Source organism: Aplidium turbinatum, chromosome 13 (genome assembly GCF_918807975.1).
Source record: "Aplidium turbinatum chromosome 13, kaAplTurb1.1, whole genome shotgun sequence".
In the NCBI taxonomy this organism is placed as follows: domain Eukaryota; kingdom Metazoa; phylum Chordata; class Ascidiacea; order Aplousobranchia; family Polyclinidae; genus Aplidium; species Aplidium turbinatum.
In genome coordinates, this window is record NC_137484.1 from 6,140,652 (window position 1) to 6,167,944 (window position 27,293).

The following is a 27,293-nucleotide window of genomic DNA, read 5'->3' on the forward strand; positions in this document are numbered from 1 at the left end:
AAATCACATTTTTTCCACGTCGGGGAGCCCCCCTGCACCCTCTTCCCCTCCCTAAATCCGGGCCTGGTGGTTGTTACGGCCAATCTCTGTACAAATCAAACGTCATATAAAACCGTTCAGGTCTACTGAATCTTACGTCATGGAAATTCCTAAAACATGAGCAGAGATTGCACCATCGTTCGTAAGACTTGTATCACACCTGTTGAGAATTACTTCACAATGCATATGGATTATTGCGTCACATAACTGCGTACGTGAGTTTGAGATATTGCCATGTATTCTGATCATTCGTAAAATTGTTGCTTGAAGTTAGTCGCAAATTTAACTGTTTCGCTTAGTGCTGCTAGCTGGACAAAATTTCCGTCTTTTATCTAAGTAGTTTGTATTGTAGTGACAGTTTTTAGAGGCGTACGGTGTTGCGTTCCATTTTCGATAGCCGCGGGCTAATTTTACAGGAATACACTTTTTAAAAAGACGTTTCAAAAGAGTGTTTGTTTTTCGGTCATTACATACAGACGAACGGATTCGGGAATCTTACGTTACAATTTTCCCACGAAGAGATTATGGTTTACCGCTGTGACCAGTGGTGACACCAGAATAAATACAAAACAACTTAACAAGCATAGCAATTTAATCCGTAGCACAATTTTTATGAGTGTCAGAGCGTGGTAAATTTATCGATAGTAGTATCAGTGAAATAAATACCTTCTTCGTGGTATGAGCTGAAAAAAATTAATACCTGAATGCAGGTTACAAAAATTACTTGACAAAAAGTATAAAGCTGACCGCTCCGATAGCTCAGTTGGTTCGCGCGTCACTTCTAGAACGAAGATACTTCAAGACCAAGCGCCGCTGATTCCACTTTCGGGGTGTGCGCTTGAGCAAAGCACATTTAGGAATACTCTCCATTTAATGGATGGAATAATTTCCCGGAAACAAAACTTCAACAATCGGAAACTTCACTCTGTCAATCTCGGTGACCGGGCCTGCGTCAGTGATTCAAAGCTTCTATAAGTATGCGAAACTGCCAGGATTAAGCTCTGCAAAGAAGCTTTCCCAGTCCGAGGATAAAGATTAAGTCAATCAATAAATAAATAAATAAATATTATTAGCTTTAATCTGGCATCACTGTTTTGGAAGAACCGGTTTTGCTGCAACAGCAAGCAGTCAACCGGAACATATCATAACACAGCTGTGCTTGGTGACACGTGCCAGTCCTAGTTTCTTTTCCTTGGACTGTCTTGCGGAAAGCAGAAAGCCACCGGATCAAAATTTGCTATCATAATGATTGCTTATGCTCGAAACATATGTTTACTATTTTTGTTACTGTTTTATTTGATCAAAAAAACTGAAGGTATGTATTCATATGCAGGCGCGAATCTAAGAGTTTTTTTCGGGGGGGGCCAGAAAATTTGAAAATTAATTAAAAAGAAAGAAAAAGCTAAACAGATATGAACAATGATACTACGACATATACAATATGCTAGAAAATAGACATTAAAACAACCATTTTCATCAATTGTGATGCCGAGGGACTAATATCAGCTGTTTAGAAGCATATCAAACCATTTGATGCGGAAACATACAATTTTTCACAAAATTTCGGGGGGGGCCGGGCCCCCCCATAAATCCGCGCCTGTTCATATGTATACAATAAAACAGACACAGAATTGCTCAATGGTTTTATTTAATTTTATATTTTTGGTCGAAAAGATTAACGTTGGTCAAACCATAGCCATCCCTGACCATAGCCTAACAAAACAGAAGGAATTCCAGTGTCACTATAGTTTTATTAATGTTATTATTTTATTAAAGTCAACTTATTTGTTGTCAATCATGTGTTAATAATTTTTTTGAAGGAATTTTCCATGCTGATTTTTCTTCACTTTTGGAAAGTTTGTGAGTTCAGTTACATCATTATCCAAATTTAGTTTTATCGCTTTGGGAGAGAATTAGTTTTACAATACCATAAATAGATGATTTAGTTTTCTCTTATACACCAAAACCATAATTTTTGTTTTGTCTCCACTAATAGTGGGGATGGCTGATTTCTTCCGTGCTGTTATTGTTTTCCATCTTTTTTTCCATCTAGTTCTCTCCATCGTATCTTCCTCTTAATCTGACCTTGTCTGCCTCATTTTTCACATTTTTTTTCTCAGTGTTCTTTTTAGATGTTCTTGTTTCTTCATCCAATCGCCTTTCAAACTTGATGTCTTTTGAAGAAAACTTTCTTCCTCCTTAGTTCACGCTCACCCCTATATCATCTTACTTCATTTGCCTTTGCGGGTTGGTCTACTATATCAAGTTGATAACGCAATATTAAAATTATTAAAAAGTACAGCATTTATGCAAATACGTATATTTTGTATATTTCTACAATAGCCTATGTTTCTACAACGTAATATACTAATTCAGTTTTTAACATCTCTTCTTTCAGTGAAATATTTTATTACATAGGATAGTATCAGTCCTGCTGTAAAATGGCCTCTCTCTCTCTGTGTCTTAAATGGTACCGGTATATGGTATTTAATGAATTATGGTACCGTATACGTATAAGATTCATAACCTGGTTATTAATTCATTGATTGATTGAAGGTTTTGATATATAGTAACAACATATAACCCTTAAGTAATTTTATTTCATGATTTATATATATGAAATGATGCAACAACACTGATAATATTGTATCTTTCCTTTCAAAACCTTTGGTGGTGTTTCAAAAAAAACCTTCCATCCTTATGCCGTTTAGCATGATTCTTGGCTTTTAATACAGTTTATTGCTGGAAATAAATAAGTTAAGCAACCTTTCCCAAGACCTTCATTTAATTAAAACTACACCATTGATTTGTAGCTTGGAAAAGATGTGAAAGTTATTGCCGAAAAGATTAAAGTCACTGAAGGCTATGCTGCTTATATTGCAGGTATGGAATTTGAAAAATATTTGAAGAAAATTGACGAAGCTTCAAAGAACTATAAGCCCTGCAAAGGAAATTGTACTTGCAATGCTGGTGTGATTGATGATGACTTAAAAGTATGGAGAGACAGAAAAGGCATTAACAAAAAAGATGTTGACAAGGGGTTGAAGAAATCTACTCATTACCAAATCATCGACCACAAACTGTACAGAGAAAAGAGATGTGCTTTCCCTATCAGGTGAATGAGATGCAGCTTGAATACCACTAGCCAAGAAACAAGTTTGTTGTTATCTGTTCTAACTCTATATACAGTATGTATGTACAATCTTAAAAGACAGTTACCACTTGTTTTTAGTGATAAAAAAGGCAGAAACAAACAAGTAAAGTCAATTTATTTTGTTTTAACAGCGCTATGTATTAGCAAAAAATCAGAGTAAATGTAATTGTTAAAACAATGCATTGTACAACTGTTGGTTAGATTATGGCGCAATCAGGATGGTAGCGAAAGACCATAAGCGACCATAAACACAATGCAAATGATAACCTATGAGAGAAATGATTTAACAGATCAAAGAGAGTTTAAAATTTGTGATCTAACAACATCCATGATTGTGTCTGGCATGATTCTGGTCAGCTATAGCTCTAGTAAGCCTACTTGATACACCTTTTCATGTATATAAATACTCCACACCACTATAGTATAATGCGGTTTTGGGAGAAAGCTTGCTTTTTTGTACCAAAGACACCTAAGGCACAACAATGCAACAGTGCTGAACTGGTTTGCATTTTCATTGCCAATCATTACTTTTTCTGTATATATTTGTTGCTTCATTGCTTGATGATTATACAGAGTTATTTTCATGTTTATTCTAACTAGCTTCTTCTTTATTTATGCTTTCCTTCTGCAAAAGGTGAAATGTAACACTTTCAATGAATTTTCATACGTATAGTATCATATACAACGTTTTGTTATTTTCAATGCAACAAGATATTTTAATGATATTGACAAGCTTGAAAGTGGCCATGTTAAGATGGCTTCCTTGCCTTCTCGTTTAAATAACCAAGACTATCAACCAACTGGTGTGACGCTGTATCTGACAAAAGAATCAAATTTAATTGTTAAGTATGCATTGTAGATGTTCAGGGGTGGAACATTTCATCTTGGCAATCATCAAGGAATTGCCTGACATGGAATTCGGTCTGAACGTTCTTGACTGGCCACTGTCGATGAAGCACGCATCTCCTGGGCCTGATCCATTGCCAATCTTTTCATTCAGTAAAGTGGTGAGTGGTGTCTTGTGTAAGACAAACAAAGTCTACATTTATCAAAAAAGCAGAAGGTTTAAAATTTTTTTTGCCACTGTGTAAGCAAGTAAGGAATATTTGTGGTTTTCTGGTTATGTTTATATTCTAATATTTGCTTATGTTGTACCACATTTTCATTTGTTTGACTTTCTTGTATGCAGAGGTGGGCAATGGCGCGCTACTTTTGTAGCGCCGCTACTTTTTTGGTAAAAGTAGCGGCGCTACTTTTTAGTTGGAGTAACGTCTGCAGTAGCGGCGCTACTTTTTTTCCAAAGTAGCGGTAGCGGGAGAGGCGCTACTTTTTGCCCACCTCTGCTTGTATGTTCTACCAGTTATGATACAGAGAAAGAGCATACTTTTTTTCGTCACTACTTTTGTGTAGAATCTAAACTCAGCTTCAGATGATGATTTTTATAATCCTATATAATACTGCAGTTTTGTGTTGAATTTAGCATTTTACAAGCCAGGTAGTTGCAGCGCAGTCATATAGATGATACTACCTTAAGCATGTTTTATTCCATTGTGCGGTGGTATCTTAAATCTATTCAATCCAACGAGATTTAGTTCTGTATGGAGTGAGAAGACTGGGTATCAATCCCAGGACTCAGAGGCTTGCACCCTGTCTACTAGGTCACTGAACATGTTTGGATTTGCTGGATAGGAACTCAGGGGGCCAATCTATACATTTTCAAGTGTATCATTAAGTGTCTTGGCAAAAAACTTCCATTATTTCCTTAAACATCGAACCAATGTCTTTCGAGGGACGGACATATGTTCTTACCTCGCAGTCGAGGCCCAGACAGCAAGATTCGTCATTTTTACATTAATTTAACATCTTCAGACGTTGAATTAATGTAAAAATGACCGATTTTGCTGTTTGGGGGTTGCCTGATTTCCTCCAAAGATTATAATCCCCCTTTACGTCTCATTTCAGTATTTTAGCAACTGGGATATTTTGTATCCGGCCTGGACGTTTTGGAAAGGTGGGCCATCTGTTGGAGGCTTGTACCCCGGTGGGCTTGGACGATGGGATCTCATGAGGGAAGAGTTAGAAAAGTAATCGATAGGTTGCCATATTAGTCTTGTTATTTGTGCTTACATTGCAATATCTTTTTTCAATAACTATTGAATGTTAAGTATTACTATAATACGCAAAAATTAGCTGCAATAGTGAGTCCTATTTTTCTTTAAATTTGAAAATTTTAACACATGTGTTGTGTTTTCTTGATATATTGTAATTTTTTCAAATTATTATCAAAGGTTTGTAATTTTAGGAGAATGGTCAAGGTCACATCTTATACAGTAACGGAATGAAATCAATATTTATAGTTGTGGAGCTGATTCTCAATTACAAAAGCCATAAGCCAAATGCGCACCATACTAAACTGCCACACGAGTATTATGTAACGAATTGAAAACGTTTTCGGCTATATATCACCCAGACCCAGCCATATTCGGCCATTTGAAGAGTGGCCTAATTTACATTGCACTAAAAATAAGAAAGCTATAGAAAAAATTGCATAAAAAAAATACAAGGCTAAACACGTGATGACTTAATTACAAATGTAGTAGCAGATATGAGATTCCTCGGTTCTTGTGGAAAAACTTCTATTTTTGAGAAAAATAGTTAAAACGCCAAATATACTTACTATGGTCATTGGTCAATCTAATAAAAAAAATAAAGAAACCAAAATGTAGATATAAAACTCATTCTTATCTTAGCAAACATGTCGAAAATTAAAAAACTGAACCACTGAAGATTTAAAGACTTTTAGCACTGAAGATGAAAACAGTTTAGTTTTCGAAACGTTTGCTTAACATGAGTGTTATTATTATATACATTTTTGGTTCCAAGCAAAAAGGCAAGTTCTATATTTTTTGATTAGCTATTCATTTGCAGGAAAGCTAAAACCATCCCATGGTCAAAAAAAGAAGAAGTTGGATTTTTTCGTGGTTCTCGCATCAACAGCAGACGTGACTCCCTGGTTCTTTTGTCCAGGGAACAACCCGATTTGTTGGATGTTCAGTATGTCAAAGGTCAAGCTTGGAAATCAAAGAAGGTTTGTATCGTGGACGTCACTATAATAACAACTGGACTGGAAGCCAAACGCTACCGTCCAAGATGAGGCCTGAAGAAGATTGCTTGTGTGGTGGTGGATTGCCTGGTGGTTTTAACGTTACATTACATAAATTTGGCGGTTTTTTAATGGATTCTCTGGTTAAAGTTTGACATGATCGCAATACCTTAGAGCTTTGGCTATGCTAGTAATCATACTGTTAAGAAAGTCCGCCCAAAACACAAAATTATGAAAAGAATCATCAAGATTTGGCAAAAGTTTCCCTTTCAAACCTGATGTTTTGTTAATAGGCTACTGCGAATTGATAAAAAACAGAGTTTTTAAACTATTTAGCATGCTAAAAAATGTATAAAACGTGTCAAAATAGCCTACCAAAAAAAATGCCAAATTTCGATCCTGTTCAGACCTCATCTTGGACCGCAGCGTTTCATCGAACCATGTTTCAATGATTCAAAAAATACATTTTCCTTTAGGCTACAATTTTTTGTTTTTGTTTATCTTTATCCTGCATTGCGGGAAAGCGGACTTGAGCGCTATGCATCGGTGTACGCCTTCCGACGTATACCTGACCCACGCTCCAGCCGACGGCAATGTCTGTTTCCGGTTGTCTACTCTACTTATGACTTAAGTTTGGTAGCCTACTACCCATTACTCGAAATCGATCACTGGGTAGAGGCAATTATCGTAAAGTTTCTTGCCCAAAGAAACAACAGCAAGTGCGGGTGGCTGGAGTCGAACATGCAGGCTCTCGACTGCTAGCCCAACGCGCTAACCACTCGGCCACTGCTGCCACACTTCTTCTAATTTAATGTGACATCGGCTTGATCGAATCAATTCAGCTTGGTTTGATCGAGAAGTCAAAATAGACACAAAAGAAACACATCCTCAGGCACAAGCCTGTAAAGTGTGGCGCAAGAGCATGGCGGGCACCTTGTAAGATCATGTTGCTTATGGCACAGTAGCCGGAGACAATTGGTGTTTAGTCATCGTCTTCGATAGATGGATAGTTTGCATTGATGCTTTGCACCGGTTTCTTTCCCTTCATTAAGATTTCGTCGATGTTGTAAAATATTTCGTCGTTGTTGTTGAAATGTACAGACAGAAATAGTGCATAAGCAACCGTAATGTCATTTTTGCAACCTAATGCAAAGTATCTCGTTCGATCATTGAAATATCCGTCTGTGCACAAAACAGGCCCAAACTGCACATTTCCGTTTAGCTTCAGTACTCTTGCAGTTAATGGACAAAATGACTTTGTAAAGATGCGTTTTACAAAAAAAATTACACGATTTAGTTTACTCAAGGTTTAACATCTTAACCTAACTTGGATTAGTGGTACTTCATCCTGGTTAGTGGGAATGCATTCGGTTAAGCGATTGACTTTTTTAACGAATCGACAACACCAAGGAACAATGCTTTTGATCTCGAAGCGCTGGAGCAACGCACTTTAAGGATGATTCAACGTTACTTGGTAGATCCAATAATTTACCGATAACAAGTGAAAGCTTCACCTTTTTCATTTCCACGACCGGGCCCACGTCAGTGGTTCAAACTCTCTAAGCTGGCAGAAGTTTGAATTCTTTAAATTCCGAGAAGCAAGATTTCAAAAATAAATAATTGTCCCTGAAACCAAACTGCTGGGTATGAAAGAACCGGAGCTGAACGTTAATAAACTGAAATTTTACAAACCAACGTACGTACAAGCCTAACATGTGGCCTTGATTCAGGATTCTCTTGGAGCTGAACCGGCGGAGCTCGTGCATTTGGTGGATCATTGCAAATACAAGTGAGGATACCCGGATCACTTATACTTATCCAAACATTAAAATTCCTCATTTTTACATTGATTTAGTGTCTGCAAACGTTGAATCAATGTAAAAATGACGGATTTTTCTGTCTGAGATAGTAGGCTGCCTGACTGAATAAATATTAGTAAAGCTAGTTTGTGTTTTCTCTACAGGAGTTCAGAGGTTCGTTTTATTGCAGGTATCTGTTTAACTTCCGAGGAATTGCAGCCAGTTTTCGCTTCAAGCATTTGTTTCTCTGTAACTCCCTTGTGTTCCACGTGGAGGATGAATGGGTAGAGTTCTTCTATCCTGCAATGAAGCCATGGGTCCATTACATCCCATTGGAACCAGATCTCAAAGATGTAGAAGAGCTGCTGCTTTTTGCTAAAAAACACGACAAAGTTGTTGAAAAAATTGCCAAAAGGTAGGAAGATACATTCGTAGTGCGAACAAAGATTTTATAAATATTATTTATGCATTGAACAAAGTATACTTAAAAAGTTTCTTTATACAAAAATACAATAGGCTACTTCATGTATATAGCATGTTATAAAAACATTATGTTAATTCACATTACAATTTTATCCACCTTCGTCGATCCGCAAGGGGTAGCCGACAAGGAAACGTCACGCAATCTCATGCTGTACAAACACAAAAAGGTTAAAAAACTTTGGTTACGCTGATGGCTATTTGCAGAGGAATGCGGTTCATTCAAACTAGGCTGAGAATGGAAGATGTATCTTGTTACTGGAAGAAGTTGTTACGAGAGTACGCTTCTCTCCTAACTTACAAGGTGAAGAGGAAGAGTGATTACGAAGAAATCTTAGCAGGTGTTGACTCAGTAAAGTCCTACAAATCGGAATTATGAAAATTTTAATTGTGAAAAGCAGGTAATTCATGTATTTTTCAATGAAAACTTTCACATAGCTTAGTTTGTGATTATTTTATCGGTGCTGAACCTAAAAGAATGTCGTTTGCGTGATGCATTTAATATTTTAGTGAGATAATTTTGTCTTTTTACTCTTCGCCTTGCCAAAGCCGAATCAAAACCAATTTGGTTAACTTGAAGTTATTGCAACTGTAGCTTTCCAAACACAAATTCCTCATCCATCATTGTGTCTAGTGTATATTAATGCTTTCGCTGCTTCCTGTCTTGTGGAATTTAGTTTTCATGGTGCTCGTTCTCGCCCTGATTATTCTTGTAGGCCTGTACCAGGGTTACTCAACTAATCTTAGCAAAGGTCCAGTTTGACAAGTTGAATATTTTTAGCGGTCCGGTGAATAAGTTATTTCACACGCAGCCACAAAAGTTAAACTATCTGTACCAAACCACATTTTTAGGTAAAATATAACTCATATTGGATTTCTGAGAAAGTGTTGGGGAGTCGAAGCCCCCCAGCAACTAGGATAATCACAGTAAAAATTGCTTCCTCCCGGTAAAAATCTTTAAAGAAGCCCTGAAACGTGGCAATGAGGTTATTCTTCCTAAAGCTCAAGGTCCACCATCAACACCCAGAAGGTCCGGATTCGGACCGCGGTCCGCCGGTTGAGAAGCCCTAGCCTATACCATAATATTTTCACAACAGACGAAATAAAATTTTTCTCTCTCTAGTGCTAAACACCAAGTGTTTCTTTGACAGTATTCAATATTCATTTATGCAATCTTGCTTGCCCATTGTGTTTTCACATTGTTTCTAGTCACCACACAGCTTTGTCAAGGCTCGTTAGAATACGAAAAATGACAATTCTATGTTTGAAGAGCATATACTGTAGTTGTTGTAGCAGTAAGATTTTTCGCTATGTTTTGTATTACACATACTTTAAAAAGGTATTATGTATTTCAAGAGATCATGTTTTTCAGTTATTGGTAACTTGGACTTATTAGACGCAACATTTTCTTGCTATAAAAGTGCGTTTATTTTACATTGTGCCGTTTAATTCTGTCGTTCGCTGATTTAGAAGAATTACACATAGATTACTGCTATGCAGTGTAAAAACGAAGACAAGCCAAGCCGGTCTCGAGTTCCCCTCACCGCAAATACCTTCATCTCTTACAAGTTTATCTCCAGTTTGCATGGATCGTTTGACATTCATACATTCGCTATAACCTGATTTTATTTCTACTCTGGGCTGACAAACTGTCCAGTTGACGGGATGGTTACAAACTTGCCACAGTCACTTATAAAGGCTTATGAATGCACCGCTACCAGTTTGAGTACAGTGTGAGAGTTTATTTGCTCAGAAGAGTACAAAAAACATTACAAATTTGAATCCTTAAATCAAGCGTGGGTCTACCTACAAATCCAAACGGCAGAGGAAGAGTTGCCAGTTTACAAACTTCAAATTCATACTAAAACACAAAGTTTGCTCATGGCATTTTGGTAGGCCTACAATCTTGGCTTAAAGCAACAATACCTAGCGTAAGGAATGTCAAATTGGTTTGTTCAACAAGATTTTTTATTTATTTCTAGTTTAAGATAATAAAAACAGCAAGGACAACTATAAGGCCACAGCAGCATACCAATAATAATTAAGATCAGCGACTGCTTTTGCTCAAGAGGGTGATATACTTTGGTTTCAGTTTGTTTCTATTTCTGACAACAAAATAACATCACAGTAAAAATACTACATACCGACATAGCAGTTTTTATCAAAGGGAACACTCGGCATCGAGGTGATTCTAAGCAAATCAGTTCATTTTATTTATGTTGATTCAACGCCGGCAGACATTGTTTCATCGTTGGCACACATAGCCATTAAAATAAATATAGCTTCATAGTATTTGTTGTCTGCAAAAAATAATCCTTCAAACACAGTAGCAAAGCGAAAAAACTTGCAGATCATATTATTTGTCTGGTATCGGCCTCATACAAACGTTTGCTGCACCTTCCATGTCGTCAAAGCAGTCAACATACTATTGCATCACAGTAACGACAAAATACAACAGATAAATTAAAATACAGTATCTTTGTTCCTCTAAAACCATTCGCTAATTGTAGCGAGGGAACTGCGAATACTTTTCTGGCAGCAAGTTAATAAAACATACATTAGCCCAACGTGGAGGCAGAGTAGCGTACCTCAAGCCGGATTACAAACTAACTGCATATAAAAATAAATTAACACAGCCGTGCATAAAATTGCGCTACGGCCACAAATACAGATGAGGCAGATCACAGTCTTTGTTGCAAAATTACATTTTTATAACTTCAAGAATATTAACAGTGTGAGCAGTGCTAAGGCTTTGAAAGCAAATATAGAAAAGTAACTATGTGTGGAGGTAAGTATACTTGTTTGCGCTGTGTGCAGAGTTAGCCTATGTTGCCAAAAAGGCACACAACACCTACACCTTAGGTTTTGATGTAAAGCGGTGTTGGGTATGTGGAGATAAAATACCGATGTTTTTGCGGTTATGAATTATTCTTGAATAGCGTAAGCTACGATAAACTAGTAACGCAAAAGTCAACACTTAGAGAACTGGAAGTTGCTAAACCATGACTGTACAACGATCATAACCAGGCCAAGAGGAATCAGCAGCCAAATTAAGAGATTTTATATCTCCCACTCATACTTTCCCTTTAACAAATTTGAGAAGGTATTTCAACCCATCTACTGTACAACTAAGGTCGTCAAATGTTTCGCTCTAAATGTTTGATCTTTATTCCGAAACGATAAGCTCACTTTTTATTTAAAACATTATGGCATAGGCTGTAATGCTGAAAATGACTAATCTCTATTTCCCACAACTTATACGCTTTTTCATCAGCACGGCCAGTTCTTGAAAGAAAGTTGAAGCAATCTTAAGACGAACAAGTGAAAACAAAATAGCACCATTGACCAATGTTGCAGTTTGAAACGATGGCGTAACCTAACTGCCAAAACCTGGAATTTTCATCGATTTAACATGTGGACATGTCGGAAAATGCGAATTGACGAGATGGTGAATCCGAAGAACTGCTAACCTTTTCTATTGCTATGCTGTAGTTTAATGATATGATGTCATTCGTACGAGTCTTTTCTGACAATTTCTTGTCATTGGTTTGCCTTGCTTTTAATCACGGTGGCACTTCGTCGTGTTTCGAGATTTTCTGCCTTCTTTAATTTTTCGAAAAACATGACAACCAACTAAAATAAAATATAGTTGTTTAGTGATTGACAACCGCTTTGACAAACAACTATTAAAATTGTGCATTTCCTGCTCCTTGTCATGATGCGATTCTCATAAAACGATTGTCCAAAACTTGTTTCAAAGCTTGTTTTTGCTGTGAACTATATGAATGCAGAGGAGGTCTCCCACCCTGCAAGTCCCCCGCCCTCCACACAATGTGACTTTTGCCCACGTCTTTTCCATCTTACACTGGGCCTCCAAAACCTCATACGACATCATTATCCAAAGCCAAATTCGATTTGAAGACGAAACCAATGCTTGGACACGAGATGGAGCCAACGACGACGATATGAATGCAACATTGCAGTCAGGTGCTGAGTGGTTCATGCACTTTGCATCCAACCATACAAACCCATCTGTGCTGAATGATGAATAACATCGCTCTATTCTGCTCATAACGATCTCAAAGTATCAATAGATTGACAGGCCGTAGCTGTTAAAAAAGACGACCAGGAGAAAGAATCCGGCCGCTCTACTCCCGTTGATATTCTGATCTAGTACAATGAGAACCCTCCATGTTCGCACTCGACACTTAGTATCCAAGTATGAGACCATCTTTCATCAAAACCACATTAATCCTCTTAATATAGAACTATATCCGTAACTAAACATGGTAGCAAAAGCACTATTAGCATCAGTGAATATATCCGCTTTTTTGCCACTGAAGTCCGCGAAAATGAAATGTAACATTTAGTCATTAGCTCAAAATATTGTTCCAGCAACAACCGACCACCATCACGACAGTGGATATGAACAAGTTGCAATCTTGACAGAAAGTCCGCCCCGATAGCTCAGTTGGTTAGCGCGTGACTTCGTGAACGAAAAAGCTTCAAGATCAAGCGCCGCTGGTTCGACTCTCGGGGTGTGCGCATGAGCAACGCACGTTAAGGCTGCTCTCCATTTAGCGGCATCTAATGGATGGAATAATTCACAGACAACAATCGGAAGCTTCACTATGTCAATCTCGGTGACAGGCCCTGCGTCAGTGGTTCAAAGCTTCTACAGTATGCAAAACCGCCAGGATTAAGCTCTCAAACAGCCTTCCCAGTCGGAACGAACATAAAGTTTCAATCACGTAATGACAGCGCCATGTCACCATGATGGCAAAAACAAGAACGTAATGAAAAGCAATCGATACGTACCCTTCGATCAAAAGACTGTGCCATCTCCAGGGCCGTTTTGCCGTGCTGGAATGACAAGGTAAGTTTAGCAATAATAACAAAAAACAATTGCGAAACGAATTGACGTTTAAAAACAGCAAAATAAATATCAACACAAAGTGAACCCACCATGCATTTCGTACTGATCTACCCTCGTATAAATTGCATAGACAAGTATTTCATATATTATAGACAATCTTGAAACCATTGAAAAATTTTACACTGTTTAAAATGTTTACGAGTCCCAATGCAAGCATGGCTACTACACATTTTATATATCACAAATATCACAAAATTGTTTCTTACCGCACTTTGCAATTCAAGGTCAGCTCCATACTGTACTAACTTTTCTACCATCAAGAGGTGACCATTCAATGCTGAAATCATTAACGCGGTTTTTCCATCCCTAAAAGTAAAAAAAAAATATTCCTCTTTCCTTTCCGTCCACTTAATCTAAATCTTCAACTACCGGGCATAAGCCAGGATACGACAAAAAAGCAAATCTAAACCTAACGATAAGAACATTCTTCTTGGCCATCAGGTTGAATACTGGTTGGCATAGCGAGCATGCTGCATTTCGCAAACCATATAGTTTTATTGCCAAAAATTAGCAATAGCTGAAGAAACAATCAGTTTTAGGGATGCAATTTAGTAAATGATGAACAGCGTTGAGAGGAATTAGACACCAGAGACCGCGGAAGACTTGCGTGCGGGTTTAATTTTTGCAAAATTCACCAAAAAAAAAAACTCTCATCGCAGTAAAGAGTATTACACTCTTACCCAGTCAGTAAATCAGTTATATTTTACATTGATTCAACGTATGCAGAAGTTAAATCAATGTAAAAAGTGACTGATTCACTGGCTGGGCAGTAACAACATTTTCTTGTTTACGTGTCAGTAGCATCGACGTTAGCGCCAGCTTTCAGCAGCAGTTCAGCGACTTGTTGATCTCCAGTGATGGCGGCACATCGTATCAATGGCGTCCATCCCGAAGTATGATCTTTGCTGTCAACCTGTCAGGAGAAATCTCCACTTTAGCAAGTCGTTGTGAAACCGTCACATGCAACATCTTCTCTTATACTAAGAGTTCTTCACCAGGGGTGCACGCACCACTTAGGGTTGCGAGATCTGTTCTCAGGGGATGCAAGATGCTAAATTATTAAGGTCATTTATAAACTGGCGTGGAAAGTTCTGTTTGTTTACCAGGTTTCAACAAACATTTTGAACTGTAAGCGACTATTCTTTTTTACTCAGCCTAAAGTGTGTGTGAGAATGGGTTGATGATTTCAAGGTGGTGCCAGCATTCCAGCAAGGAAAAAGATTAAGAACCACTGGTTAGACAGTTATGAGTTGGAATAGCTAGAAGCTGTCATGCTTGCTCGCCGGTATCGAAAATTCCCCAAACGTGTACGGACAACAATCGAAACTATTTGATAACTTAAAGCAAGTAATTCTAATCTACAATCGACACTATCTAAATGTGGCACAAAGCTAAACTGGGTATGACATTTGACATAACTAGTAAGTCAGTTTTGTTTATCAAAACTACTAATTCGTATATCTACCATCGACGACGTCTTTTTATAAACAAAAATTATTTGCTATCACTTGACATCGCAACAAATTTCCAAGAATAAAATCCGGAGGAGCACTGACGGAAACTTGCTCCTACTCACCGGAGCTCCATCCTGAAGCATCCATCGAATCAAACTGACATTCCTTCCATCCATGGCCCAGTGGATAGGGGTGCTTCCTCCTCTATCGCAGCAATCCCACGTAGCCCCCGCGTCTCTCAGAAGACGCACAACATTCTCATGTCCAGCGTAGCAGGCGAGCATCAAACTGCAACAGCACCAGGTATGCCCAGTTGAAAAATGTCACATTTTTACAGAGCTGTGGAGTAGGGAAAAAAATATACGAATCCGACTCCAACTTCGGACACGCCAAAATCCTTCCGACTCCACAGCCTTGCATTTTTACGTCGTTTCAATGTCTAGAGATGCTGATAAAATAATTTTACTGAATACATAGACTTCATACAGGACACACTATTAATCAATAAAATAAACTTCTTTGAAGAAAAAAGCCATATCTTTTTAGCAAATCTGATACACACCTGTTTTTTCCGCTGGAGTTGACGGCGTTTACATCCGCATTAGCTTCGATTAAGGTGCTCACAACTCTACGGTAAAACAAATGAAAGAAATTACAGAATTTGAAGGGTTGAAGCACTTTTAATAAAACAACTACGTTATAAACACTTCGAAATTATTTCGCTTCCGATTGTAAGTTGCAGATGATTCAACCACTACAAAACAACGTAAGTTGATTGATGTGATCTTTATGTTCGGACTGAGAAAGTTTCTTTGGAGAGCTTATTCCTGGCAGTTTCGCATACTTTTAAACCACTGACGCAGGCTCCAGTCACCGAGATGGACAGAGTGGTGTTTCCGATAGTTGTTGAAGTGTTGCTGCGAGGGAATGTTCCATCTACTTGGTGCCGCTGAATGGAGAACAGTCCTGAAATACGTTGCTCAAGTGCACACCCCGAGAGCCGAACCAGCGTCGCTTGAATTTGAGTCGGGCGCGTAACCACTGAGCCAACAGGGCAGACGTTTGGTAGCGATTATGTAATACATAATGATAGGTTAACACAAAAAAATAACCTTGCGGCTATCGTTTACGGTAGCCACTTTAACAAGTCGAAATTCCGCCACTAAACTTGACTAGAATGAAACCGCCAACCAATCATAAGCTACGGTTTAAGTGACGTAAAAAATGGTGAATAGAAGATGATAAAAAGCAAATTAAGTGATGGATTTTTTGTCAGCTGGTTGGCTTAGGGGTTAGGGCTAGAAAGTGGTCATTTCATTGACGCGGGTTCGATTCCCACCACTGCTATTGCTCTTTTTCTTCTGTAATTACCAAATAAAGTTCAAAACAAGCATTAACTCTCTGGATGAGTGCTAGAAGGGTCACAATTGGACGGTAGCCTCTTATAACATGTTCTGATTGGTTGGCGGTTGCATTGTAGTCATTCGCAGTGGCAGAATTTCGACTTGGTAAAGTGGCTACCATCGTTTACACAGCAGGAAGCCATCAGTTTTCGTCATCGTTTTATTGTCCTGCTACGAAACTCTGAATCAAAACTTTTACAAGACGTAATTTTCTTGTGTCCTCATGATGACTGTGAACAATTTAACACTAAGTGGCTACTGAACCGTCTCATTTTGCACAAGCAGGTTTTTGGTAACATTTGAAAATTTAGGAAAAGCATTGCAAGACTTTCTTTGCATTATGATGATGTCGCGAGCTCGCTACGTTATCTACTGGCCATAGAACAGCGGTGAGGTGCCGCGTACGTAATTAAGTTGTGGTTCCTGTGGAATAATGGCACTGCAATTCGTCACTGGTCTAATTGTTACGCGTGGCTGAAGGTGATAGCTTGAAACAAAAAGATCTTACTCTGGATATCCTTTCTGTGCTGCGTTCATCAGGGGGGTGCAGCCAAACTTGTCCGTGACATCAATACTGACTTCCCTTCAAATTTTAAACATAGTGTTGTGAGCAAAAAGGAAGAAATGATTACTAAAAGCTCCAGGTGAATGTTTTCAGCGCTTCCAATGCTTTGTAAGAATCACCATTGTATCGTTGCAGAATTATGATTGTTAGGCCTACTGTTATTTTTTTCTATGCTCTATTGATTAACAAAAGTTATTTTAACTACTCACACAGGCGTCATGTCATGCACTGACAAACATTTGAAATACTATTTAATACAAACAATAGGCTGCATAAATCATTAAAAAATAAACTAATGTTCTGACGACATATTTAATGCTAAAAATAATTTTTAAGTTTTTTTTTTTAATCAAGGATGGTTAGAACTGATAGCTCACACAGCAGGTAGTAATGGAATAACTTCCGACTCCGGCCACTTTTTAACTCGGGCTCCGGGCCAGGAGGTGTGTGTGCCAACTGTGTGTAGCTGTGGTCAAGTTCATGACCTTGGGTAAATGTAATTTGTATCATTGTGGTATTGCAGTGATGCAAGAATCAGGGTCGTTGAGAAGATACCTTGGGCCCAGTATCAATCAGACTCTCAGGACCCAAATCCAGACACTTGAAAGAAAAACGCAGCATATCCAACAAATTCGAGGTGGTTTTTTCAAGTTCCCGCGCCCCTTGGAATGGTTACAGCTCTTATACCCTCTGGACCACCCTGTCAACACTACTGCCAACAACCGCTTGGTTAAAACGTTGATTATATGAGGCAGATATTAACTAAGGCTGGAAGCTGTCTCTGGCCAATATGTTGCCTCCGGTGTATCGCTAAGATTTTGTAATATTGTTTTACAAAATTTGGACCACACATTCCTTATCAATGCCTCAACAAAAGTTTAAAAAAGTAAGTAGAAAAAATACTTTCGAAAAGTCGTTTTGAAGCAATTTTCTAGTGACGCAATTACATAAACTAATTATCACACGAACGTGCAAAACATATTAGCCACTGCGTGTTTAGGTGTATTAATAGTATAGTAGGCAAGTATACGTGTAATGGGGAAAACTACCAATACTTTGTGCTTAATTTTGCAAGATGCAAACTTTTCGATACACTGGATCAAAAACCCGTTGTTTATGTACGTGAACATAAGCTTAACGTGCAATCAATATCTCAAGCAACTTGTCTAAAAAAGGTTATAGTTGGGAGTAACTCACCCGGTGGTCATTATCCTTTCAATGGCCTCCAGATCCCCTTTTGATGTGGCTCTATGCAGGTGGTCGCTGTTGTATGGTTCGTCTGCACAGTGCACATACATATGTTATCATTCTACATATAGGCCTATATAGAGATATTCATTCTTAGAATGTCTCTTTCTCTCTTGAAGAAAGTTCACATTTGAATCACGAACCTGACTTGTTTCGTAAATTCTTTTCGATACCACACTCTGTATTGACAAATTTGCAGGAGCAAAACTACGGCATTATTAAGTTAATTTTACACAAAGATAAGCTAAGAGAGGCAAGCCTTAAATGTGTGTATCACGTGGTAAGAGGAGACGAAGACTATGTCGGAAGAAAAATGAGATGATTGGAAGTTGGTAAAAGAGAGCGAGGAAAGCCTAAAAGAAGATGGAAAGACTGTGTGGCAGAAGATATGGAAATAGTTGGAGTGAAGGAAGAAGATGCAGTGATGTGGAGGACTTCAATCTGTACCGGCGACCCACTTGCAGTGGGAGTAAAGCCAGAAGAAAAAAAGATTGCAATTTCACACAAAATATGGAAGTACACAATCACTCTGAAGATAAACAAAAAAAATACTGTAGTTAGATAAGATGAAAACAGAGAAAAAAATACCATGAACGTTCGACACGTTTGGTAAGGCTTCGAGCAAGATTGTTCACCTCACATGAGTCTATTGCCAGTGGGGGGATCTACCGTACACACGCATCTCGACACTTTCTAATGCAATTTCGAGCCGCGGCTCATTTAAAAACTTACATACAGTCTCTTAATAATTTTGCGAGAAACATTAATTTTTAACATCATGAGTTAGTAAATGTGGTTGGCCTTCCCCCAGGGATTCATGCTATAGGGACGCCAACTCGGCTGGAAATCCGACAATCGGAGTGTAAAAGTGTTGCCAGATATTTTTTATATTTTCAGAAAAAATATTATTTTGGCATTTTTAAAGTAGTAGTTGCCCAAAACTTGCCCGTAAATAAATATTTTAAAACTAATCTAAAGTAATTTTATTATTCACTTATCAAACTATTATATTTTTAGCAAATTTAACCTCTGTTGTACATAAAACATATTGCTTGAAAAATAATTACCGGCTTCAACACTTAAAACATGAAGCCTTTTATTTCTGAGGTGTATTTTATTTTTTTCAAATTTTTTTTGTTCTTAACTGGTTAGTAATAAATATTTTTAAACCTCAAAGTTTTATTTAAGTCTTGTACATAAATTCAGCACATTCTTATTGCAAAGTAACACAACTACAAACTACTTTAACTCAATCTTGTGCGACTTTAAACTTCAGGTTAGTTTTAAACAGACACGCTTTGGGCGACCAATACTCTTTAAAAACGCCAAAATAATATTTTTTTCTAAAAATATAAAAAATATCTGGCAACACTATTACACTCCGATTGTCGGATTTCTAGCCGAGTTGGCGATCCCTATACTATGAATCCCTGCCTTCACCACACAAGGTTAGAACCCAAATCCAAATACCAGCAAGCTCTCAAAGAGAATGAAGAAAAATATAATTTCAAAATGAAGAACACTGACCGGTTGTGCAGACAGTAATCGTATGGCTGATTAAAACTTTGTCATCTTTTGATATTGCCTTCAGACGATATGTATATGAATGCAATGGGTCTAGTCCTTCCACTTTGTAATAGTCGGAATATCCACTGAACAATACAATTCATCTTGAACATTTCATGAAACTTTGAGCAAATTTTGATGCAAAATAAAATACTAAATTATTCTTTGTAAATGAAATCAAGCAATTAGGCCTAATTATGCGTGATTAATTCTTTGTTGCGTAATTAGCACGGTCTCAGCAAAATACGCATACGCGGATGACCTGGCAATTCTCCTCTCCACAAAGTCGTGGGAAAACCTAAAAGACACCCCGAGCAAGGACACAAAACCCTCTCATCTCCAAAAATGGCGACTGAAACTCAGCGAAACCGTAGTAACAGCTTTCCATCTACACAATCGGGAAGCTATTCGTGAGCTGAATGTCTAAAACAACGAAAAATCTCTGTCCTGCTGCCGCGAACCAAAATACCTTGAGGTGACATTAGACAGATCGCTCACCTACCGCTCCATTTGATGTCACTCCGCAAGAAACTGTCATCACGTGCCACGCTACTCAAGCGCTTGACAGGCTCCAGCTGCTGGGGAGCGAGGGCTGAAACTTTGCGTATACCAGCCATAGATTTTGTCTATACCCACTTGTCAGTTTTAGTCCCACACCACTGGACAATCTTCCCATTCTTGCTGGACTTCAACCAGCTGAGCTTCTTCGTAAATAAGCCACTCTGTCTCTAGGTCGACGGGCATTGGAACCCAACCATATTCTTCGCTCCAAGGTCTCTGCTCATTTAAACGAGCACCCCGTCGACTGAAACCAAGATACCCATTCGTGCCAGCTGCTCAACGAAGCTGATGAACAAGATATCTCTACGGCTAATTGAGCGGACAATAAATAGAACTCTCAATGATAGTCAAACACTGCATTCGTTCATCCCCAACACCCATCCCATCGGCCTAACGCTAAAGATACAGGCGTGGGCACGCCACAACCGTCTCCGTACGGGCGTCGGGCTTTTTCGCTCAACCATGCACCAATGGGGAATGGCCTCTTCCTATACTTGTGAACGTGGAGCTGAGGAACAGACCGCAGACTACATCATCAACGCTTGCATCACCTTTAAGTCACCTGATGGAGTGGAAGATCTGCGTGTCTTCGATGATGGACTGGCTTCTTTCTAGAAGCCTTCCAGCATATGCCGGAAACATTGTGAATCTGGGGAGACCCTCGGCCCAGAGGCCCACACGACGACGACAATTGTAAGATGTAAATATATGTTTCGCAGCAGCTTACTAACGTTTACTATAACCAAACCATATCATTCAAGATGACTTCACGTCATATCTTACTTTACAAACGAAGTGGTTAAATGCACTATCAGATAGAAAAGCAAGTAGCCTATTAAGTCCCACTAACTTGGAGCTAACCACTTCAGTTATGTACTGCACTGCTACATGCGCATCAAAAATAAATTAAATCCACATAAATCCTATTCAAATAAATATATCAAATGCAGTTACTATTCACTCAGAACTTAACAGCCTGTTTCACCCTTATTGGGATCATCAGAATGTTCTCATTCAAATAGAATCAAAACACATACATATAGATGGTGAAGAATTCATTCGTCTGCTTTTCTTCTTGTTCCAACACATATTTCACTCTAAACAAACAATGTCAGATACCCCCACATGTGAATACCGACACAATTATATGCCGCTGGACATCACTACTGTACTTCTACCACTCATCGCCTACTGCTGCATAAAGATTTTAAAGAAACTATAGTGACGCAAGCATTAGCCTATAATTGCAACAAACAAAATTTGTAGTCAAGTTCTTTACTTTCATAACTTGCTTTGCATAAATTTTCCGCAATGCAGACAACAACGTTGGAATTTGATTTCTCGGCTGTAGAGTGTAGAGAGAATTGACAGCGATAGACACGTATTTCGCCCATGAGGCTGGGCTCATCAGTATCGCACCTCTAATTCATGCCACATAGTTTTCAACCGCAGGAAGATCGCTCCTTCTCAACAGTGCATTATCCTTGCTGACAGTTAGTTTAGTTGTTTTCTTTTCACGAAGGTAAGGATTCAATTGACTGAAAAACGCAGCGGCTAAGAACTTTGTTCTATACTATAGTGAGTAGTCAGGTAGTGCTGACGCCAGGAAGACCGCTCCTTCTCAGCAGTTAGACTTTAATGTCAGACACTTTAATCAACTATTTGGGTTGACTATTAGATTTGGTTAAAAACTAAAGTTAAAACCTGTCATCCCCCGTAGATTTTTCAGGTTGCTTGACCCAATGAAGCTCGATACTTTGATGGTCAACTTTGCCAACTTCAGGTGGGCTTATCATTACAGTCGGCAAATGTTGAGAATCTGGGTTGTAAGACAAATAAAATCACTGCTATGAATTGGTAAGTAAAGTTTCAAAAGTTCAGAAGTCACACTTGGCCTGATTTGAAGTAAAAGCAGTAGCTAAAAACTGTAAAAAAGTTATTAAAGAAAATATAGTATCAAGCATAGCTGAAATATTTTACCTAAAAGAATAAAAATTACCAAATTCATCTCTCACTTTCACTAGTAAACGTTTCAAAAAGATGGCCTTCGGAACAAACTGAATCATTGATGCTATTTTCTGCAAAGCCAACCCTTGTGACTTCGGAACTTTCAAATCCACATTCTTCAATCTGATTTTTTTGTTATTGTATGCAATAAATGCTTAGAAATAAAACTAGGGCTCACGAGTTCGATATTAGCAAACCATGTAATGAAATGGAGTAAAGCTATAAGCAAGCTATCAAAAATATAACCAATATATGAACTTTTACCAGGTGTACAGACAGTAATCGTATGGCTGACAGTAACTTCACCATCTTTTGAAATTGTCTTCAAACGATATTTATATGATTGTAATGGATCTAGTCCTTCCACTTTGAAATAGTCAGAATATCCACTGAACAATACAATTTTAATTGATTATGTCATGAAGTATTGTAGCAAAGTTTGATATAAAAGTATTATTTAAATATAAATCACTAAACTTATCTTTGTAAATAAAATTATGCAATTGCTGGGTGAATTGTTTATAAATGATCATTCAACATACATACTGTATTTCAATACTGAATGAGTAAAACTTGACAACCAAAACAACAAGCTAAGCAAAATTGCATTTGGGATTAACTTTATTGTGAGGATTACATAAGATACTTTGTACACTTATTTCAACTACATATAGCTGCGGTAAAATATCTTAACTCTATATATAAATAAGGGAAGTATATATATTAAAACTAGGCAAGCATTGTCTCCAAGTGGCATTGAAAAAAAGGAAAGTTATCTTAGAAAGGTCTCAGAAAATAAAAACAAAATTAATTTTTCTTAAATATTATTCAAACACCTACATGTAGGCAGTTAAGTAATGGTGTGTTTTCTTTTCTTCTTGTTCCAATGCATATTGTAGTCTGAAAAAATATGAAGTACGGTATAGGCTAGTACATATGATATGTGTGCAATATGATTGAGTGTCACTGCTTGCTTAGAGATAAATATCCAAATTCAAGTTTACTTAAAAATTTGTTTCATAAGGGCATAAATTATCACTTCTTCCTATACTTGTAAATGTGGCGCTAAGGAACAGAACACATCATCAACACTTGTATCATCTTCAAGCCACCTGACGGCAAGGAAAGTCTGTGTGTCTTGAATAATGCAATCAAAGACTGGCTGCTCTCAAATAACCTTCCAGCTTAGTCTGAGAACATCGCAAATCTGAGGGTAAAGGGATAGACCCTCGGCACCAGAGGCTCCAACCCTAGATGTTCACGATTAATGCAACCAACTGCTTATGACATCTAAAATGCTTGGAACAGAATTTTCCTAGTTATTCCCCACTGCAAAAACCCAATTTGTGTATCCAGTCGTCGTTTGACACAACCACTTGCAAAGCGCATACAGGCAAATTTTCATCAATATGTACAAATACTGTCAAACGCGCAAAAATTAAACTCTGTCATATAAGCAAAAATCTAATCATACAGCACTGTGAAGAAACAACAGTAAAACAAAAAACTAGATCTGTAACATGTAAATATTGCTTATATGATATCATAATCTTTTGTGTCCATTGGTCTTGTTAAGTTGAGGTAATGTAAAAATGATTTATTTTATGTTTAACCAGTGGGAATTTTCTTTGTAATTTACAGGCGGTAAAACTAATGGCATCGGCTTTTTGGTCTTCTTGTTTAATTCTCTATTTCAATCGACTAATAACAATCCTGTTTTATTTTGCACTATCATACTGGCATGTTATTAAGCGTGTTTGCTGGTACACAGTCATATGATCTTGTTAAACCCACGTTTTTTCGAATGTCACTCAGGTGTTCTCACGACTCGGCCACACAGCTGATGAAATAGGAATACTAAGCGTAAAAGGAACAATCTGATTTCTTTTTTTCTTCAATCATTTTCAAACTTGATAAAAATAGCTTGTTTTATTTAAAACATAAATAGTTTTACTTGAAACACCAGACAGGTGTGCTAGGCACGACACCCAGCCAACTCTAAAAACGCCTAACCATATTTTGTTAAAAAATAAAACTGAACCTGTCGTCTCCTGTTGATTCCTCGGGTTCCTTGGTCCAAAAGAGCTCAATACTATGGTGATCAACTTTTCCGACTTCAGGGGGATGCAGTCTAGGCCGTGAGGAATGATGAGAATCTAAATAATGCAACAAATTATTTTATTTATGCTTCAAATATGAATTTTTGCTCAGTCTTTTGTCAATTTAAATACGCATACACAATACACAAGAGCCCATAGTAGTATTTTTTGTTTAAAAATTGCAGGCATCTATTTGCTACACATATTGAGAACACTCGATATATATCATATCCTTGAAAAAGTCAATTATGCTTGATTGATGCAACAAAATTACATTGTATTGATTAGAACTATGTCCATGTCTGGTTCATATACAAAAATAGGATCTGGTATACAAATCCCCCCCCTTGGCAACTCATGACAAAGAGGAATTGACCAAAACATGTGGATTGAAGTGTGTGAACAGTAAAGCAAAGTTAAAGTAGTTTCACCCTATATGTTTGGTTGAGTCCTGTCTTTGTCATGAGTTACCAAGGGATGGGGGGGGGGGGGGGCTTGTATAACAATTCCCAAAAATATTTATACAAAATTAAATAATAAAATTATACATTTGTAAACTTTCATTGTCAATGAATTCAATACAAAGTTTTAAAAAATTCTCTTTATTTCAACATCCTCAGAGTATATCTAGTTTCAAATACATGTATGTTGAAAACATTAAGTATTTCCTAGAAACAAAGGTAATATGTAGGTCGTAGGACTGAACTCTGCAATCTGTATTGGTTTTCTAACCATGTGTCCTCAAAATACTCCAAGTTGAGAAGATTCATTTTACAGCCGAGAATAATTTTCTGAAGCTTTAGTCTAACTATTTTAGTATTTTTATAGTTTTGGTGTCACCAAAAATATAATTTTAATGAATCTGCTTATTAACTTATTGGCAGTGGCTATTTGACCGGCGCCGGTCTTTGAATCTGAAACACTATTTGACTGGTCATGACGTCACTATATAGGCATTTTTTCTTTTTCTCTTTCAAAGCAAAAGACGAGAAGAGTGCCTATATAAGTTCTAAATTCGGCAGTGATATTCAACTGGTTCAGTGGCACGTAGAATAAGTCTCTGGTTAGTGCTCCAGAGGGAATGAGTTCGATACCACGCGGAAGCGTTCTTTTATTTTTAATTTTTAACTAAATTTTGACCCAAATTGACTCAATCATTAGGCTGCTGCAATTTTGCGGTTAATTTTTAATTTGAGTAGCCTACAGCCCAATTTTTTATGTCTTTTCAACTATGAGTAATAAAGTTAGAGTTTTTAATTTTCTGGAATTTGAGAATTTCTCTGGGTAATTTTCCGTTTGTCATAAGAGGATGTGACTGTGTTTGCCGAACGGCGCATTACATTGTTGCGTCGTTCGGCAAACACGGTCACATCCTCTTATGACAAACGGAAAATTATCCAGAGAAATTCTTAAATTCATGAAAATTAAAAAATAAAATTAATTAATATAAAGTTAGAGTTTTTAATTTTCTGGAATTTGAGAACTTCTCTGGGTAATTTTCCGTTTATCATAATTTTCTGTTTGTCATTACATTTTTGCGTTGTTCGGCAAACACGGTCACATCCTCTTATGACGAACGAAAAATTATCCAGAGAAATTCTTAAATTCAGGAAAATTAAAAAACTCTAACTTTATTACTCATATTTGAAAAGACATAAAAAATTGGGCTGTAGGCTACTCAAATTAAAAATTGACTACAAAAATGCAGAAGCCTAACGATTGAGTCACTTCGGGTTAAAATTTAGTTAAAAATTTAAAAAAAGAAATGTTTCCGCATAGTACCCAACTTATTTCCTCTGGAGCACTAGCCCGATGCGTATCCTACGCGCCACAGAATCAGTTGACATAACTGCCGAATTAGAACTTATATAGGCACTCTTCTCGTCTTTTGCTTTAAGAGAAAAAAAGAAAAAATGCCTATATAGTGACATCATGACCAGTCAAATAGTGTTTCAGATTCAAAGACCGGCGCCGGTCAAATAGCCACTGCCTAACTTATTTCAGTCACAAATATGTACAAACCTTTAATTTAGCACCAGAATCTAAAAAGGTATGCTACTGGCTAAGTGTAGTGTGTTAGCAGTTAGCACAATAATGCAGCATCAAACCCTAAAACAAAAATTCGTCAAGCATGATATAGCCTACCTTCAAACTGTCAGTTCTTTGATGAGAAAATAAATGGCATAAGTTTATAAAAATGAATTGGTTCATTAATAGAATTTCAAAAAATACTTCAATCTTTTCTAATTTTTTAAGAAACAGTGCTCTGAGAAATGAAAACTTACAATGGTGTGAAGTCCCTTTATTAGAATGCTTATGTTGAGAAGTTTTCGACAAATTTTGAAGCATATCTGATTAAATAAAAACAACCTTATACAAGCCACTCTCATGAGCAGCAGAGCTAAAATGAAAACTGAAAAGTTTGTTGCTTCATCAGGAATATTATCTTTCAAGTAATAGTTGCAGCATTTTCTTGATGAATGTGAAAATAAATGCAGAAACAAATGAGTTGTATGAATGCTTCACGGAGCTTTCGCTTACCATGAAAATGTGTAGCTTATCTTTAAGAAGAATAACATACAAGATAAATTTTTGAAATTACAGACCGTACCGGTATTGTAGTGTGGTTGAAAGAAATTGAAAACGGAGGAAATACGTTGCTTAAAATTGTGCACAAGAGGTAAACAATGGTAAAACATAAAATACATGATGTGGCTGAACACATTTAAGCACCAATCACAAATATCAATGATTAATTTATTATGTTACTGAAAGTCTAAAGCAAGAAAAAAGTGTCTGCAGCTGTATTACAACAAGCCTACCTGTGAGTTTTTAAAGTTTAGCAATTAGGTTTAGGATTTTATTTTAAGCTTATAAGG

The 27,293-nt window shown here is 37.4% G+C and overlaps 2 protein-coding genes across 2 annotated transcripts; one reads left to right on the top strand and one right to left on the bottom strand.

Annotated features, from left to right (window-relative positions):
- Positions 1-1,231: 1,231 nt before the first annotated feature.
- LOC145782155 (protein O-glucosyltransferase 1-like) lies at positions 1,232-10,188 on the top strand. Its single transcript, XM_082593911.1, has 8 exons — positions 1,232-1,354; positions 2,923-3,154; positions 4,053-4,200; positions 5,156-5,277; positions 6,122-6,281; positions 8,027-8,085; positions 8,286-8,510; positions 8,783-10,188. The coding sequence occupies exons 1-8, from the start codon at positions 1,285-1,287 to the stop codon at positions 8,952-8,954; spliced, it is 1,188 nt and encodes a 395-aa protein (XP_082450037.1). The 5' UTR covers positions 1,232-1,284; the 3' UTR covers positions 8,955-10,188.
- Positions 10,189-10,302: 114 nt separating this feature from the next.
- On the bottom strand, positions 10,303-26,826 carry LOC145782154 (fibronectin type 3 and ankyrin repeat domains 1 protein-like). Its single transcript, XM_082593910.1, has 15 exons — positions 26,700-26,826; positions 24,357-24,471; positions 23,156-23,215; positions 22,580-22,704; positions 22,013-22,127; positions 21,346-21,405; positions 19,709-19,833; positions 18,131-18,212; positions 16,877-16,951; positions 15,528-15,593; positions 15,088-15,253; positions 14,303-14,424; positions 13,718-13,817; positions 13,394-13,438; positions 10,303-12,208 (listed from the first exon to the last, which is right to left on the bottom strand). The coding sequence occupies exons 1-15, from the start codon at positions 26,761-26,763 to the stop codon at positions 12,116-12,118; spliced, it is 1,413 nt and encodes a 470-aa protein (XP_082450036.1). The 5' UTR covers positions 26,764-26,826; the 3' UTR covers positions 10,303-12,115.
- Positions 26,827-27,293: the final 467 nt, after the last annotated feature.